General features: G+C 48.0%; 1 protein-coding gene across 3 annotated transcripts in view; it reads right to left on the bottom strand.

The window, feature by feature from the left end:
- The window catches only part of UNC79 (unc-79 subunit of NALCN channel complex), a 234,320-nt gene that overhangs the window by 113,007 nt on the left and 106,006 nt on the right, over positions 1–15,307 (bottom strand). For all 3 annotated transcript variants that reach the window (XM_075531033.1, XM_075531032.1, XM_075531034.1), the window contains exons 17-21: positions 13,787–13,928; positions 10,319–10,398; positions 10,083–10,231; positions 6,585–6,742; positions 2,291–2,472 (exon numbers count right to left, since the gene is read on the bottom strand). In XM_075531033.1, the coding sequence (XP_075387148.1) occupies positions 2,291–2,472; positions 6,585–6,742; positions 10,083–10,231; positions 10,319–10,398; positions 13,787–13,928 (711 nt within the window). The remainder of the gene's footprint in view (positions 1–2,290; positions 2,473–6,584; positions 6,743–10,082; positions 10,232–10,318; positions 10,399–13,786; positions 13,929–15,307) is intronic.

A 15,307-nucleotide genomic window follows, 5' to 3' on the forward strand; every position in this document is an offset into this window, starting at 1 on the left:
TCCAAAAGTGCAAACAGGACTCAACTAGACGCTTCAGCAAAGAGGATTTACAAATGGCCAACAAGCACGAGAAAGGATGTTCAATGTGATTCAACAAACAAACAAAATCCATTGCTGTCGAGTCTGTTCTGACGATGGCAACCTTCCAAGTCCTAGAGTCTAAGACCAAGTCGAGCTGCCCCAGCAGGTGTTTCCAGGCGGTCATCTCTCGGATGCAGGCCACCACATCTATCTGCTGACGAGGTGCTGGCCGGATCAAACCGCCGACCTCTGAGTTAGCAGCCGGGTTATTAATGGCTACGTCACGAGGGCTCCTGCTTTGTTGGTAAACTGAAACCACAACTGCCATCCAGTCTAGTCAGACTCACAATGACCCCACTCAGGCTTACCGACACTGTGAATCCCACTGGTGCAGAGAGCCTCATCTGTTTCCCCTGCAGTGACTGGGGGGTTTGAACCGCCACCTATGCTTAGCAGCCTAGTACTTAATTCACAGTGCCACCAGGGCTCATTTTGTTAGCACTCAGCCCGCAGCTGTTGAGTTGGTGCTAACTTACGGTGACCCTGTAGGACAGAGCAGACCTGTCCCGTTGGGTTTCGGAGGCTGCAAATACCTGCGAGAACAGACAGCCGCGTCTTTCTCCCCAGAATGGTTGCGGAAGTCAAACCTGGAGGCTAGGAGGCCAACGCATAAGGCACTAGGGCTCCTTTTCTTAGTCCTCCCGAAAAACAAACTCAACTGCCATCGAGTCACTACTGGCCAAGGAGTTCTGGCAGTGTTGAGGTTGGGCTGCAATCTGCAAGGTCGGCGGTTCAAAACCACCGGCCACTCCTCTGGAGAAAAACGAGACTTTCCATAAAGAGTTACGAGCCCCATAAAGAGTTACGATCTCGAAAACTCACAGGCGCGGTTGTTATTCATTAGGGAGCTGCAAGTTCACATCAAACCCATCATGTGGCACAGCACCCCAGATTCACTAGGATGGCTCTTAGCAGAGAAATGGGGAAGAGCAGGTGCAGCAGAGATGTGGAGAAGCTGAAACCACTCCCCATTCTGGTGGGAATGCAATGGTGTCGCTACGGTGGAAACCAACCAACCATCTGGCGATTTCTCCAAAATGAAGCAGGACTGCGGAATGACCAGATAATCCCACCACTCCTAGGGACACTCTATCCTCAATGGAATGGAGCGCCGAAGCGCAAACAGAACCCTTCCCAACAATGCACACGGCAGTATGCCTCACCCAGCCAGACGGCTGAAGCACAAAGTGCCTATCGCCAGAAGACCAGATACACAAAATCTGATCTCGCCACAGACAGAGTAGGACTCCGCCAGGAACGAAGAGGACAAAGCCCTGCCATTAGCACGGCAAGGAGGCACCTTGAGACCATTATGCTGAGTGAAATAAACCAGTCACAGAAGACAAACGCTGCAGGCTCACCCACTTCCATGAAACAGGCAGGCGTCTAGAGACAAAGTGCATTCGTGACCAGCAGGAGGAGGAAAGAAAGGGGGAACGGGAGTCATTTCACGAAGGAGCACTTTGCATACAGCGCCCTGAGAATGCAGTACCTATTGAGTAAGTGCTGTCTGTTTTCACAGGTGATATGATCTAATAATAATCATTGCCACATACAATCATTGGGCTGGCTTCCATGTGAAAACAGCAGATCGGGACTTTGGAGACCTCGATTCTAGTCTTGGTTCTCCTATGAATTTGCTCCGTGCCCTTTGATAGACCACATTACTTCCTTGAGGGTTGGTTTCTCCAACTACGAAATAAAAGGGCCAAATAAAATAAATATACAACTCTCTCCAAGTCTCCTATCTCATGTTAGGCTTCAGTTGGTGGTGCTTCACGTTCATATCTTATTTACCCCCTCATGTTTTGCTTGAATAATATAATTCATCCGAATTCTCTTAGAAATTAGCCTATAATGACACAGGCTGAAAGCACAGAAACCAGCAAAAGTCTATATAAACTAAATTTCAAAACATATATACATGTGTATATAAGATCGTCTGTAATCCTAATTTTAAAATCCACCCACCCCCAACAGGTCTATCACAATTCCACCTGTACAAAAGTGATGTTGGCATACGGCTTGTCTGAAAAGAAAGTAGAAGAAATCGAAACAGGGGCTAGGGTAATAAGATGTGGTTCTGGCCATGTTTTTCCCACTGTCAAAAAAAAAAACCATGCTTGGTCATGATCACGGTAAGTGACAATGAATGGCTGCAGGCACAGAGCATCTGCAGAGCAGACAGCACACAGTTGCCATGTGTCACCTGTAGTGCTGGCCTCTTTATGGTGTCCAGCAAGAGACCGGCTCTGGTGGCCACTGCCGGGTTGACGTCCTCCACAGCCGTCAGGAAGCAGCAGAAGGCATGCGCCAGTGAGTACTTCAGCAGGTGGTTTTTGGTCACTGAGTGAATGTCCAGAAATCTACATATGACAGCCACTTTTTCCACTGCAATTTAAAGGATAGAGGACCCAAGGGAGGGGGGGGGAGGGAGAGATATACATTTAGATAGTCTGAGAAGTGAATGAATGAAATGTTAACTCTGCCCTCCCCCCCCACACACACACACACGTGATTTTAAGCATCCAAGGGAAATCTGCAGTGCCATCTTCCCTAGTGTTCCAGTTCTACTCAGTACACTACTCTTCTTTCAGACAGCCATGATTTAGCTCTGGGCTGTCCTCCTTGTTCATTTGTTATAATTAGCTTTATTTAGAGATTCTAGAGAGAAGTATATGGGTGCCAAATTGACAAGGGTGTGCTGGGATGGATGGCTAACGTCTCGTGTCATCTTGGCTGGGCCAGGATTCTCAGTGGTTTGGCTAGGGAAGACCTAGCAATCCTCAATGAAGAGGTCTCCTCGAGGGTGCGGACTGCTTCCAATATAAGTGGATGCTATGGAAAAGCTAGCTTGCTTTTTGCTAGGTCTGAATCCTGCCTCTGGCTCATCGATCTCTGATTCTTGGACTTGAGCCAATGGCCTGCTGTGTTGCCTCCCAATCCTGGGAATCATCTGTGGCCTGCCATCTCACCTGCCAACTTTGGATTAATTTGCCTTGGCAGCTAAAAACCAGTTGCTTCCTGCTCACCATGGGTTCATCAGCCCCTGCACCTACGTAAATCAGAAGAAGCCTCCAACCAAACACCTGAACTGCAGACTTGGGACTTGACCACTTCCACAAGTATGTGAGCCATTCCCTTGACTATAAACACACACACACACACACACACACACACACACACATCCTGCATTTGACTTTAAGCTCAATTTCAAGCTATTCAAAGTGCTTCAATGCTCCTTTCTTGTGGTTATCCATGGAGCTCTGCAGGCCACTGGCCACTGTGGGAGGAAGGGAGGTGCCCATCAGGCCTGATTTTTGGTTCTAGACCCTTACCCCACTCCCTTTCAACTAGGTGGTTGAACAGCTAAGATGAACAAATCTATCTTGGAAAAAGTACAGCCAAAATGTTCCTTAGAAGCCAGGACAGTGAGATTTTTATCTCACATACTTCGTACGTATTACCAGGGGGACCAGCCCCTGGAGAAGGACATTCTATTGGGTAAAGTAGAGGCCATTGGAAAAGAGGAGGGCCTTCAATGAGGTGGGTTGATGCAGTGGCAGCAACAATGGGTTTAATACAACAATGATGAGGATGCTGAAGGACCAGGCAGTGTTTCTCTTCTATTGTATATAAGTATGCCATGAGCCGGAAAGAACTCAGTGGTACCTACCAAGCATCACCACCCCACTCCCATGTGCCCCAATGTGAAATAACAGAGCCACATGGATGCTTCCTGGGGCTATAGACGTATTACTGCTACAATATGATTGGAGTAGATGCACCCTTCTTTAGTAGATTTCTTATTAATTGAAAGAATATTCATTGCATTTTTGGTGAAATTTTACCAAGTACGTTAGGCTCTCATTTAACGATTTTAATGCAAAGGGTGTAGTGACAATAGTTATATTTCCGCTATGTCAACGTTCTCTTTAATTGCTTCTGCTTGTTCCATCTCCAGTACTCTAGTTTACTTAATTTGAAAACCTAGGTTTAATTATTCTAGTCACTCTCAAAATAAAATTTTGTGGAAAAGTTACAATAGCTAGTTATGCAGTATAATGGAGCGGATATCAGAATTAATTCCCTACAAATTATGTGCTATCATAACATCAACCACCACTTCAACTGCCACATGAGCAGTGGTGTTTCGGTACCTGGATTAACCTATTCTAGAAGACTGGAGCATCCTCTCTGTACTTCTCTGCACCATCGACTCTGGTGCTAAAAAGCCAACTCAGGTGACCTTACAGTCCCGTTCCCTCTTCTAAAAAATAATATGCATTTACCTGAGGCATCTTTATGCTCATAGACAGCTATATGGCATTCATCTATATTTAGGCCTTTTATATGTGTATATTTGGTCTCGTCAATTAAGAGCCTCTTGAGAGCAGGGATCTGCTTCCACATCTTTTTCATGACCCGTGGTGGCTTGTCTTTTGAGTCAGAATCGACTGCACAGCAATAGGCTTAGTGCCTCGAACATACACTGCTTGTTCGGGAATGTCGCCAACTCTCTTATTCTTAAAATGTGTATTAAGAACCTAAGGCACTTGTGAGGGGATGGGAGGAAATGAAAAGATGAATCAGAATCGCCCGCAAGGCCTGACGTTAAGAAGCAGATCCATTTAAACAGTGGAGACGGGGACAACTGTAAATGAGATACAATACAGAAAGGCACCGAGGCCTCTCAAGAGCTAGAAATAAGGTCTTGTAAGAGATCAAAGAATAGAGAAAGGCTCTCGGCGGAAAGGGCAGAGAAGGTGAGAATTGAGGGTGGCATTGGAAGGCGGATCAGACGCGGTTGGATCTGAACAAATCAGGAAGGGAGAGACTCAGATGGGGAGAACAGAACAGCCAACAGCTGGCAGGCGGGAAGCAGGAATCAGTGGGGAGATCGCCAGGACCTGTGTAGGCAGAGGAGTGGAAAACAAGGCCCCCAAAACTTGGGGAGTTAGTGGGGAGCTTCGAATGTCCACTTAAGAAGCCTGAACTCAATGCTTTCGACATCAGAACCCACTAAAGGTTAAGCTGAAAGCACCAGAGGTGGAGCTGTGAGCAGGCACGGATGCCATGCCGACACTGGAACGAAAGCTTGCTATGTGGCGGCTGTGGTCGTCGGGGCGCCCCCACTTCAGAGGCACCCTGTGTACAAAGAAGAAAACACTGCCCAGTCTGGGCCACCCTCACAAGAGCAGGTGTGCTTGAGCATTTTAATGTCTGCAGAGTGATGCTTCTCCCATGCACATGTGCACTGGACGGTCATTGTTGACGCCCATTCTCTACAGTGGCGTGGGCCGTCATAGCCGTCAACTGGCCCCTGCAATGCACGTGGGTATTAGAAAGATAGACTTCGTGGAGGTGGAACGGAAATCTTCGACTGTTTTTGCAAGCCGTTCAGAACTCCCGTCGTGTTCTGCTAAACCACACTGCGTGATCCTAACCCTGCTAGCTGTGCCCCTGAGAACAGGAATGAACGTGAGACCAGTAGATAAAGGACGGAGAACACACAGCGTCCTTCTCTAGCCTGGCCTCTGGGAACCTGCCTTTCTACCAGTGAGGCCCCAGATTTGGTCCCAGATGCTCCAGTAGCAAGAGTTTACAGCAGAGATTCTCAGACTTCAGTGAATTGCCTTCCAAGCTTATTTAAAATGTAGATTCTTGACCTCACCACAAGAGATCTTAACCCAGTAGTCTGGGGTAGGGCCAAACAATCTGTATTTTCAACACACCCCCAGTTCCTCTGATGCAGGTAACCTAACAGGTTGATCACCAACTTTGTCATTCACGCCGGGATCCATTCAACACTGAACCAGAGCCCAGTTAATGCCTGGTATGATGGTTATCCTTGTGCGTCAGCCTGTCTGGGCTATGGGGGCCAAGCAGTTTGGGCAAATACTAGTCTAGTCACAAGCAGATTATTTTTCATAAGGTGGATGGGTCCCAATCAGTTGAAGACCTTAAGGGGTAAAAAAAATGAGCTCCCCTTAGGTGGATCCTGCTTTCAGACTATAGATAGATATTTTTCCAGAACACTTCAGAAAACCCTAGTAGCCAGAACAGGCATAAACTGGACTGACCATTAAACCCACTGCCATCCTCCTGAAGACTAGAGGATGCAATACAACTGCCCCATGGGCTTTCCAAGGCTTCATGGAAGCACGCTGTCACATACTGCTCCCATGGAGCATCTGGTGGGTTTGAACTGCCAACCGCTCAGTCGGCAGGTGAGCACCGTAACTACTGTGCCACTAGGACTCAGTTACACGTATAAACCGGACTACCCTAAGAAAACCTGGACACGGTCACCCTACCTGAGCACTAACTACTCAACAACAACAGTGGAAATGCTTCCTCTGCGGTAGAGGGAGCTGAGCTTCGTAGAAGCACCCAAAGTACATGGCTTAACCCTTAGAAGGAAGGGAGGAAAACAGAGGGTCAGGGGTGGGTCCCGTTTCCCTGGGAAGCCAGGGGCCATCCGCAAGCTAACACACAGGTACCTGCTTCGAAGCGCATCTTCCAGTCTTTGCTGTTGAAGTTGCCGTTTATGATTGTCCAGAAGACGTCAGCACCATGAGGAAGTGACAGGGCGTGGAGGAGAAGGGGGACAGCCAGGGAGGACAGCTGGGAGAACTCGGACTTCACGACCCCCCAGAGGCTGAGAACCAAGAAAAAGCCACGGGGCTCGGTTACAGGCGCCAGGACAAACACCAGAGCAAGATTATCTTAACGCATAGGGTGGGCGGTAGCTGACAGGAATACATTTACTACAATCATATTTATCCACAAGCCTCGGATGCTCCGCCACGTTTCGCCCGTGTGGACAGTTCTGGTAATGCTTCTGTCCCTCAGGAATTATGATTATATCACAACGTAGAAAAACACTACGTAGCTGATACTTTAAACATATAAATTAAATAGTGACCTGTTCAAATCCAACTGTATGAATGTGACTATATAAATGGGCAGTGCCTGTTGAATATAAAGTAGACATTAGATACGTTAGGTGGTGTCTTGATAAGTGATTATTTTTCCTAATAATGAATATCAGGGAAATTTGATCGGGTTTGCCTGCCTGGCAGCCCATTCCTTTTATTCTGATGAGAAAACAGTTTTTAAAAAAATAACAAAACCCCTTCTCTCACAGTACTCTACACCCTGGATTAGAGAAAAAGAGCCTGTGTTGGTAACCCTGAAGATATCAGAATCCTATTTTCAGGGATTGTTGTGGACAGTGGGAGAGAAGGGATCTTTCTCCTGTTAAAGTCTTGGGAAGGAAAGGCTTTGGTGGTCTAGAGCCACCAGTGACCACCCCTTATAGCAGCAGCAGCCACCTGCCTGAGAAGAAGCCAGCATTGATGGAAATAAGTCAAGTGATGGGGCGGGAAGAAGGAAATGGAGGGAAGAGAGGGCAGAATCCCTGATGACATCTTTTGACTACCAGCCATCCCTAAAGCCAGATTACTATTAGTCAAAAATTCACCTGAGCTAGTTTGACCTGCCTATCAATCGTTACCAGAATAAATCTGAATATACATTTTTAGTAATAACATATTACCGGTTTAAAGGTTTTGATTCAATTATTTAAAGTACCCTATATTCTTGTTTGTGGTTGGTGAATTGATTGGGTGGGTGGCTGGATGGTTGGTTGGTTGAGTTTGATTGGGATTTGCAGAATGACCACTAATTGTTCCTTCAAACACCTCACAATGCATTGCCAAGAGCTCAGAGGAGCAAAACACCCCATCACGGGTTCACAGACGGTATATTGAGGTTCAAGTCACAAAAGCTACTTGTTGCTGAGAGAAGACTTTCTGGAGCATAAAAGGCGTAGCTCGCAAGCACGTCACGCTTCCTCTGAAGAGTGAACATCAGACCAATTTGAATCTATCCCCAGCCCTGCCACCCATCAACTTGTGACCATGAGCCAATTTCTTTCCATCTCTGAACCCCAAACATCCAAACAATGGTGTCTGGATCCCCAAAGCACCTTGAATGTAAGTCCCCTATGTCTAGGGTCTTTCACATTTGATTCCCAACCTATGTCTGCATCCTTAATTTCCATCACAGCCGAACAAAGCCCGTGGTCCTGGAGCCAATTCCGACCCATCACGACCTTGTGAGTTCCAGCCGCTGACCTTCCGGTTAGCAGCCAATTGCTTAACAACCGCGCCACCAAGTATCCATTGATTTATCTCTAGGAAGAAGTGAAACTGGCTAAAAAAGAACACACTGCAGGGAGAATGGATGAAAGCATGTGCCCGACAGAAAAACGGAGGCTCTCTCTCTTACTCTGAGGTCAGCTTGTTCTCAGGAGGTGCTAGGAAAGCTAGGCTTGTATGCTGACTCAGCCAGAGGGTGGTGGGGGTGGCTTTAGATATTAGGAGAAAGGAGAGAACGTTGGCCAAAGTTTGGTTAGCAAGCATTTTGCTCTGATTCTTCAGTGGGGACAAGACAGTTAAGCTGGCCATTTTGAGACAACAACCACAAATCGAGGATGTGCCTGTGTTGCAGGTAAACAAGGGGGCATCCATGAGTCTTCTCTGAATCCTAAGGGGAAGGATACTTCTTTAGACCACTTTCCACTTCCCAGACCACAAAGACGTCTGTACAGGGATTTCTGGACCATTTCAGTTTTCCAAGACCATGGGACTCAAGAGGAATTCAAAACTGTCAGGAGTCACTCTGTATACGTAGCATTCACCTCTCCTGGTTGAGATTTTTGGAAAACTCACTGCCATCGAGTCCATGCTGACACACAGTGACCCTTCTGGGACAGGGCAGAACCACCCCCTGTGAGTTTCCAAGACTGTAACAGTTTCCTGGAGAAGAAAGCCCTGTCTTTCTCCCTCGGAGAAGGCAGTGGTTTCGAACTGTTGACTTTTGCGGATCACGGCCTAACAGGTAACCACTACGCCGCCAGGGCTCCTGTCCAAATGAGCTTAGAAACTCCTAAAGCAGCTAGAAGAAGACCGTGTGGAGGGAGCACTCCCAGATACTGTTCAATGAGAAGGGAGCAAACAGGAGGGTTCACGGAGTTAACCGGAACCAATCGTTTGCTTTGGGCTTCTTTTTCTTCCACAAGGAGAATGCTTTCTGACTTCCAGGAGCAAGCGCAGCTTTGTAGCGCAGAAGAAAGCTCTGAAGATCTGCTCCCAGGAGGAGGGCAGGCTAGAAAGCCCCAAGGGTCTCTAGCACATTCTACTCTGTGCACGGAAACCCTGTGAGTTGCAATCCACTCAACAGCACCTAATAACTAAGGACCCCTGCTGACGCAGTGGGTCAGTGCCCAGGACTAACCAGACGATCAGTGGTTCCAACCCGCCCACCAGCTCCATGGGAGAAAGATCTGGTGACTGGTGTCCAAACAGATGAGACCCGTAAAAGCCCCACGGAGCAGTTCCACTCTGTCACAGGCATCGCTGATGAATCTGAATCGTCACTCAGATCCATCTGACAACATCTAAAGTCTCGACAGCATCTAACATTTCCAGGAAGCTTAGCACCATGGTTTGAAGGTTTTTCAAGAACAAAGTCACTGTATAAATCAGGATAAAAGTTTACTCTTATTCCCAAAGTGCCTTAGCGCTCTCTAAGACCATCCTTAGGAAACAAGATGTTGAGCTCTCTCGTTACAGCCCCATTGCAGGAAAGAAGTTGAGGGCGTCCTTACTCAATTCCACTCGGCAAATATGGGCGTCGTGTCTGCTGACATTTTCCCACGATCTGCCATGTTCTTAAGCCACTTGACAGCTGACAAGTTTAAGATAATCTTTATTTTACCATTCTATTTCTACAGTATCTAGCAAATGAAAACAAAACGATTCCTTGTATCAACATGATTAAAAATTAGACTAGCTACAAGTAATAAAAGAAATAAAAACAGCTGGGATGCCTTGGCTAAGGAATATAACCCTAATCAGCCAGTGAGGATTATTCTAACTTTAGTTTTCATAACTCAAGCCTCAGTTAAAAACAGAGTAAATTGTTACACGTACCTTGCAATCAACATATGATCCTGAATGTAGGCTAAAAATTGAGGATGATCTTTTCTAGCAATGTATAAACACTCTCCATGTAAACAGAGAATCTTCAGACAGTTGAGCATATTAAAAAGAATGTCTGGCTCTTCAAACTTAGCCATTTCCTAGGCAAAGAACCACAGAGTTACTGAGCTATTCAAAACAGCATTACTACAAGCCCCATACTCAAACACTTCAGGAAAAAAAATTACCTGGAAAATGGTATATATTAATCTCAAGGTTACTGGAAGTTGTTGATAGCAAAATTTTCTTTCGGTATCATTCTTTATTGCTGTGAAGAAATGATCACACACGGATTAGCATTGCCCCTCCCCCTTGTTCCGGACCCCAAACCAAGGAGTGCACGGAGCACGGTGACCAGGATTGGACAATTTGATCAGAGTCCAGAGAAGAGTCCTGATCAAGGGGCAACGGGATGCCGACCCAGGGGAGGCTGAGCATCGGTTCCCATGTTCACAACGTTTCTGGAGTGTCCGAGGATGAAGGAACCTCGGAAACTCTTACCCTGAGATAATCTTGACATCTCAAACCAAAAATACACCCCCCACCCTGGTTTTTAATGACAACCAATCAATCATTTAATTTAGCTAGTTAAAAAAAGAGAGAGATCTGCTTTGACCCTGATCCTCTTGTAAGAACGATGTGCATAGGGTGGAGCAGGCAGAGAAAGCCTGGCGGGCGGTGGATTCAGGAGGGAGGCAGGAGGGAGAGAATGGCTCCCACTCCACTCATGCAGTCCGAGTACACACAGAAACTGGTGAGTTGCTGTATGTTTGCTGTGTCTGGGAAGCCCCGGTGGCAGAGGTGGCATGTGGGGCTCTTGTGGAGAGGGGCCATTGGGTTGGTCCTCATCTCGAGTAACCCTAGCCACAACAGAAGGAAACACTGCTCGCTCCTGCACCAGCCTCACAATCGTTCCGATGCTTGATGCACTCGGGCCATCCCTCTCCTGAGGGCCTTCCTCTTTCCCACTGCCCTACTGCTTGACCAAACGCGATGGCCTTCTCAGGGACTGGTCTCGCCCGCCAACGGGTCCAACGCACGTGAGACGAAATGTCCATGTAAAAGCTGGCTTTCGAATCAGAAAGACCAGAGAAGAATCGATGCCTTCGAATGATGGTGTTGGCAAGGAATATTGGATATGCCACGGACTGTCCAAAGAACAAGCAACTTTGTCTTGGAAGAAATCTAGCCAGAATATTCCTTAGAAGCCAGGATGCTGTGACTTTGACTCATGTCCTTTGGACAAGTGAGCTCCAGGCTCTGGAGAAGGGCGTCATATTTGGTAAAGTAGAAGGGCGGTAACAGAGGAGGATTCTCAGCAAGAGGGACCGACACCAGAGCGACAACGATAGGTTCAAACACAGGAACACTGAGGGTGGCTCAGGGCTGGCTTGAACGTAGGGTTGTGACGAGTTGGGGCTGACTCGATGGCATTGGACAACAACAGGTTTGGGGGTACAGTCCCAGCCCTGCCATGAACTGCAGGGTTTGCGCTTCCAGTGCCCAGGCCTCCACTTAGATCTGTTGATGTAAAGGGGGGTCGGGGGTGATGTTGAGGGAGGGCAGAGAGGGAGATAAAATTAGTTTGTTTCTGATGCTCTGATACATTTCTGGAAGCATGTTAAGTATAAAGCACATAGAAAGAATGGAGACCAGCTACATGCCTGTGGACAAATCATTTCGGGAATCTGGGGTTTATTTGGGTGCAAAGTTAGAAGAGTAAGCTAGCCCAGCAGATTATAAACTCCCCTCCCACCCCACCCCCATGAGATACTTTGTCTTAAACAAGAATAGTCAGAGAACATCTTACATAGAATTCCAACAGATGAATCAGAACAAGACAGAGCTCTCTGGATGAAGCAAGGAGGCTAGGTCTTTACCATTTGCCCATATCTTTCAATCAACTGCCACCGGAAGCAACAACACAGAACCTTTCCACTCCCAAGAGGTACACCTTGAACTTCAAGGAAGCAGATGGCCTCGGGTGTGCCTTCAAAGTTCTAGCTTTCCGAGGTTTGCAGTAGTGTGAGCCAAGGCACGCGTACTCAATAGGTCCCTAATAGGACCCATTTGGGAGAGAAGAACTGATTGGTTATGACCAAGGATGGCGGGGTAATGACGTAGTTCCCAGAGTCCAGTCACGTCACCCTAGCAGCCGCCAGGAGCCACCCAAGACAGCCACTTACCAATGTCTGAAGGTATGGAACATGGAAAGTCCGTGTTGCCCAGCTCTAGTCCTGTAGGATGGACGTTCACGAGTGAGTCACCCAATGATTCAACACAGTGGGTGCCAGACAAAGACACCGCCCCCAAAATTTCCTCCAGATTCCCAGAGAACCACGGCTCACACCTAGAAATCAGGCTTTCCCAGAAGCCAGACAGTCACAGTCCGAATGTTTTTATTTCTTTTTTTTATACAGATCATGTTGGCTAGTCCATGTTCATGAGGGTTTGTGTCCAAAGGAAACAGCAGCAACAACAACAAAAACCCTACTCGGAAGTGCATTACTTAAAATTCTATCAATTATTTTTTCACATTGAATTATCGTTGATGAATTGGAGACTCCTCTCTTGATGAGCATTGCCATTCTGGATGATAGGAAGGTGAGCCAGCAGGTGCACCCTTGCCTGGAATTTAATTTAATTGAGAATGCTTGCTGAAGGAAGCTCCTCGCTGGGTGTGTATAACCGGGCCAAGAGTTCTGCTCAGATAAGGATGCTCAGTCCATGACTCTCTGAGGGACAGCCGCTTCCTGGCTCACCATGCTCATGCTGGACCAAGGATTTTCCTATGGTTTTACAACGTTAATACCCAGAACAAGGGCACAGTGTTGCTTTCTTCTTCTTGTGAAGGAAGTCTGCTATATGGGGCACTTGGACTCTTAAGAGCCATACCTGATTTAGGAGTGATTATCCATTCTGACACCTTGTCAACTGCCTCAAGCGGAGTCTGGGGACTCGGTGACCGTGCTTTGTTCTGCAGAAGAGTCCAGTTCATTGGAGGAGGTTCTTTCCCCTTGCACCCGGGTTCCAGCTGGTTCTTTATCACCCTTGGTGTGACCTTTGGACCAGCCTAGCATCTCGCTGTGCCCAGTTCTCACCCACAAAAACATGCAAGCCTCTTCCCTGCTCTGAAGTGGGCCAACCAGCCTTCAAGTCCCACCTGCCCCATGAGCCTGTTCAAAGCCTACCACCGGGAGCCCAGCAGGTGCATGGGCACACGTGTGTGTCCCTCCACCTCTGTCCTAAAGCACTCTATTGTAGCCAAACCACCCTGGGTGAGTGTGAACATTGTCAGTTCCCACTGTTCTGGCCATTCAGACCCAGTTCCCAGCTACTGCTCTGCAGACAATGTGACCTCTTTGCAGGAGGACAGGTGAGGCTAGCTACACTCACATGATGGATCGCTAAGGCTCACAAGCCCCCTGCTGTGGGAAAGATGCTCCGTCAACTCTGTTCCATTGAAACCACACAATGGAACTGCTTGCACCCGGAAGCTGGTGAAAAATGGTTCACGTGCAAGGGTGAGTGAAGGAAATCGAGTCTGGACTTGCCCAAGTTGAAACGATTCTAAGAAACCAAGGTTCTAGACATTCCAGCTGGCCAAACTGGGCGACGGACACCAGCCACTCCGCAGTTGGGCCAGGTTCACCTACCAGCATGTTCTGTGGGCTCAGTGCAGTTTCCAGGGTTCTCCTCGGGCTTGGCTGCCGGGTTGTCCTCCTCTTCGCCTTCCGGGCCGACAATAAAGTCCGGTCTGGAAGAAAGGAGGCTGTCCTCCAGACTGTCTGTGGGTTCCTGAAACACAGGTGACAAGCAGCTAGATGAGCCGTCCTTGAAGGCTGTAAGGAACGATTCCGTCTAGTTCAACAGGGTGCTGGGTGCCCGCTGGGTGCCAGGCCCTGTGCTGAACCCGGGAAGCAAAAGTGGGGGAAGGAGACCTCAGAGGAGACTGGAGCTTATTTTCCAAAAATGGTTTAAGGGCGTTTGTGTCAGCTCTTAGTGAAACAGGTTCATTCACCTGAAATAAATATGGAAAAATATCAACCAAAAAAAAAAACAACCCAAAGACCCATTGTCAAATTGTCTGAAGCCTACTCCCATCTCTGCTGCTAGTGTCCTAGCCCTGTAATCAACAACCCCGTCTGCCTTATGATTCTGCCCTGGCCCACTGTATTCCACGCAAGTACTTCGTGAGGAGGGGCAATAAGGGGCTTACAGAAATACACCAAGACCCAGTCCTGGTGCTCCAGGGAAGTCGGTCAAGAGAGCTAGTGATGGCGGCCACTTAGAATATCCATCTCTAGTTCGACTCCTACTTTAGCTGTCTTCTTGCTTTCAGAAACCATCTTCCCACACTGCCACTGAAATGCATACCCTGTGAGCTGGCACTTTCCCTCGCACCATTTGTTCAAGGGTGACTTGGCAGCCAGCGAGTCGCAAGAAGGCCCCGGGAGGAAAGACATGAGCCGCCGAGATCGTGGCTGTGAGGACTCGCTGAAGAAAGTCCTAGCCCATGACCCAGATGCCGAAGACGCGGCCCGGCTCTGAGGTTCCCTGCAAACAGGACTCCGAAGTAATTGGTAGACTGACTTTCCTACATTTTATCAAGTGAGAAGTTGCCAGCCCTGCCCTGACTCCTCTGTCTATAGCCTGCAACGCACATTCCTGCCTACAGTCTCTGGGGCAGCAGGGTCTGGCAAGTGCTGTGTGTTTTGCATACTCAGTATGCCCCCTTCATGCCCGCCTTCTCACCCACCCTACCCTCTTGACCTCGACTTCTCCCCGGAGGAGAGCTAAGCAGCTCCAGTGTTCTAGGCATGACCCTCTTTGATGGATGATCTCTTTCCCTTCATCCTTTGCGAGAGGAAAACCAAGTCATCTCTACCTTCATTTAAAAAAAAAAAAAGTTCTCAAAAAAAAAAAAAAAGTTAAGCACAGGACAAATGCCAAAGGCATCGCATTCATGGAGAATTGTTTGGGGGGGAGGGGCGGGGGGTCCGGTCCCTGCACACGTCTGCCTAGTGCCCCTTGTTTCACGTGGCAGTGTGGTCAAATCCAACACAATGGGAAAGCTTGCAGGGGGCAGGATAAAGGAACCTGCCCGCAGCCCCTGTCTCTTCCCTCCTTGCTCGCTCCTTCCTTTCTTGAAGGCGAAGTATCTGCTTCGTCGGCGG

The sequence above is a fragment of the Tenrec ecaudatus genome, chromosome 14 (genome assembly GCF_050624435.1).
Source record: "Tenrec ecaudatus isolate mTenEca1 chromosome 14, mTenEca1.hap1, whole genome shotgun sequence".
NCBI lineage: Eukaryota > Metazoa > Chordata > Mammalia > Afrosoricida > Tenrecidae > Tenrec > Tenrec ecaudatus.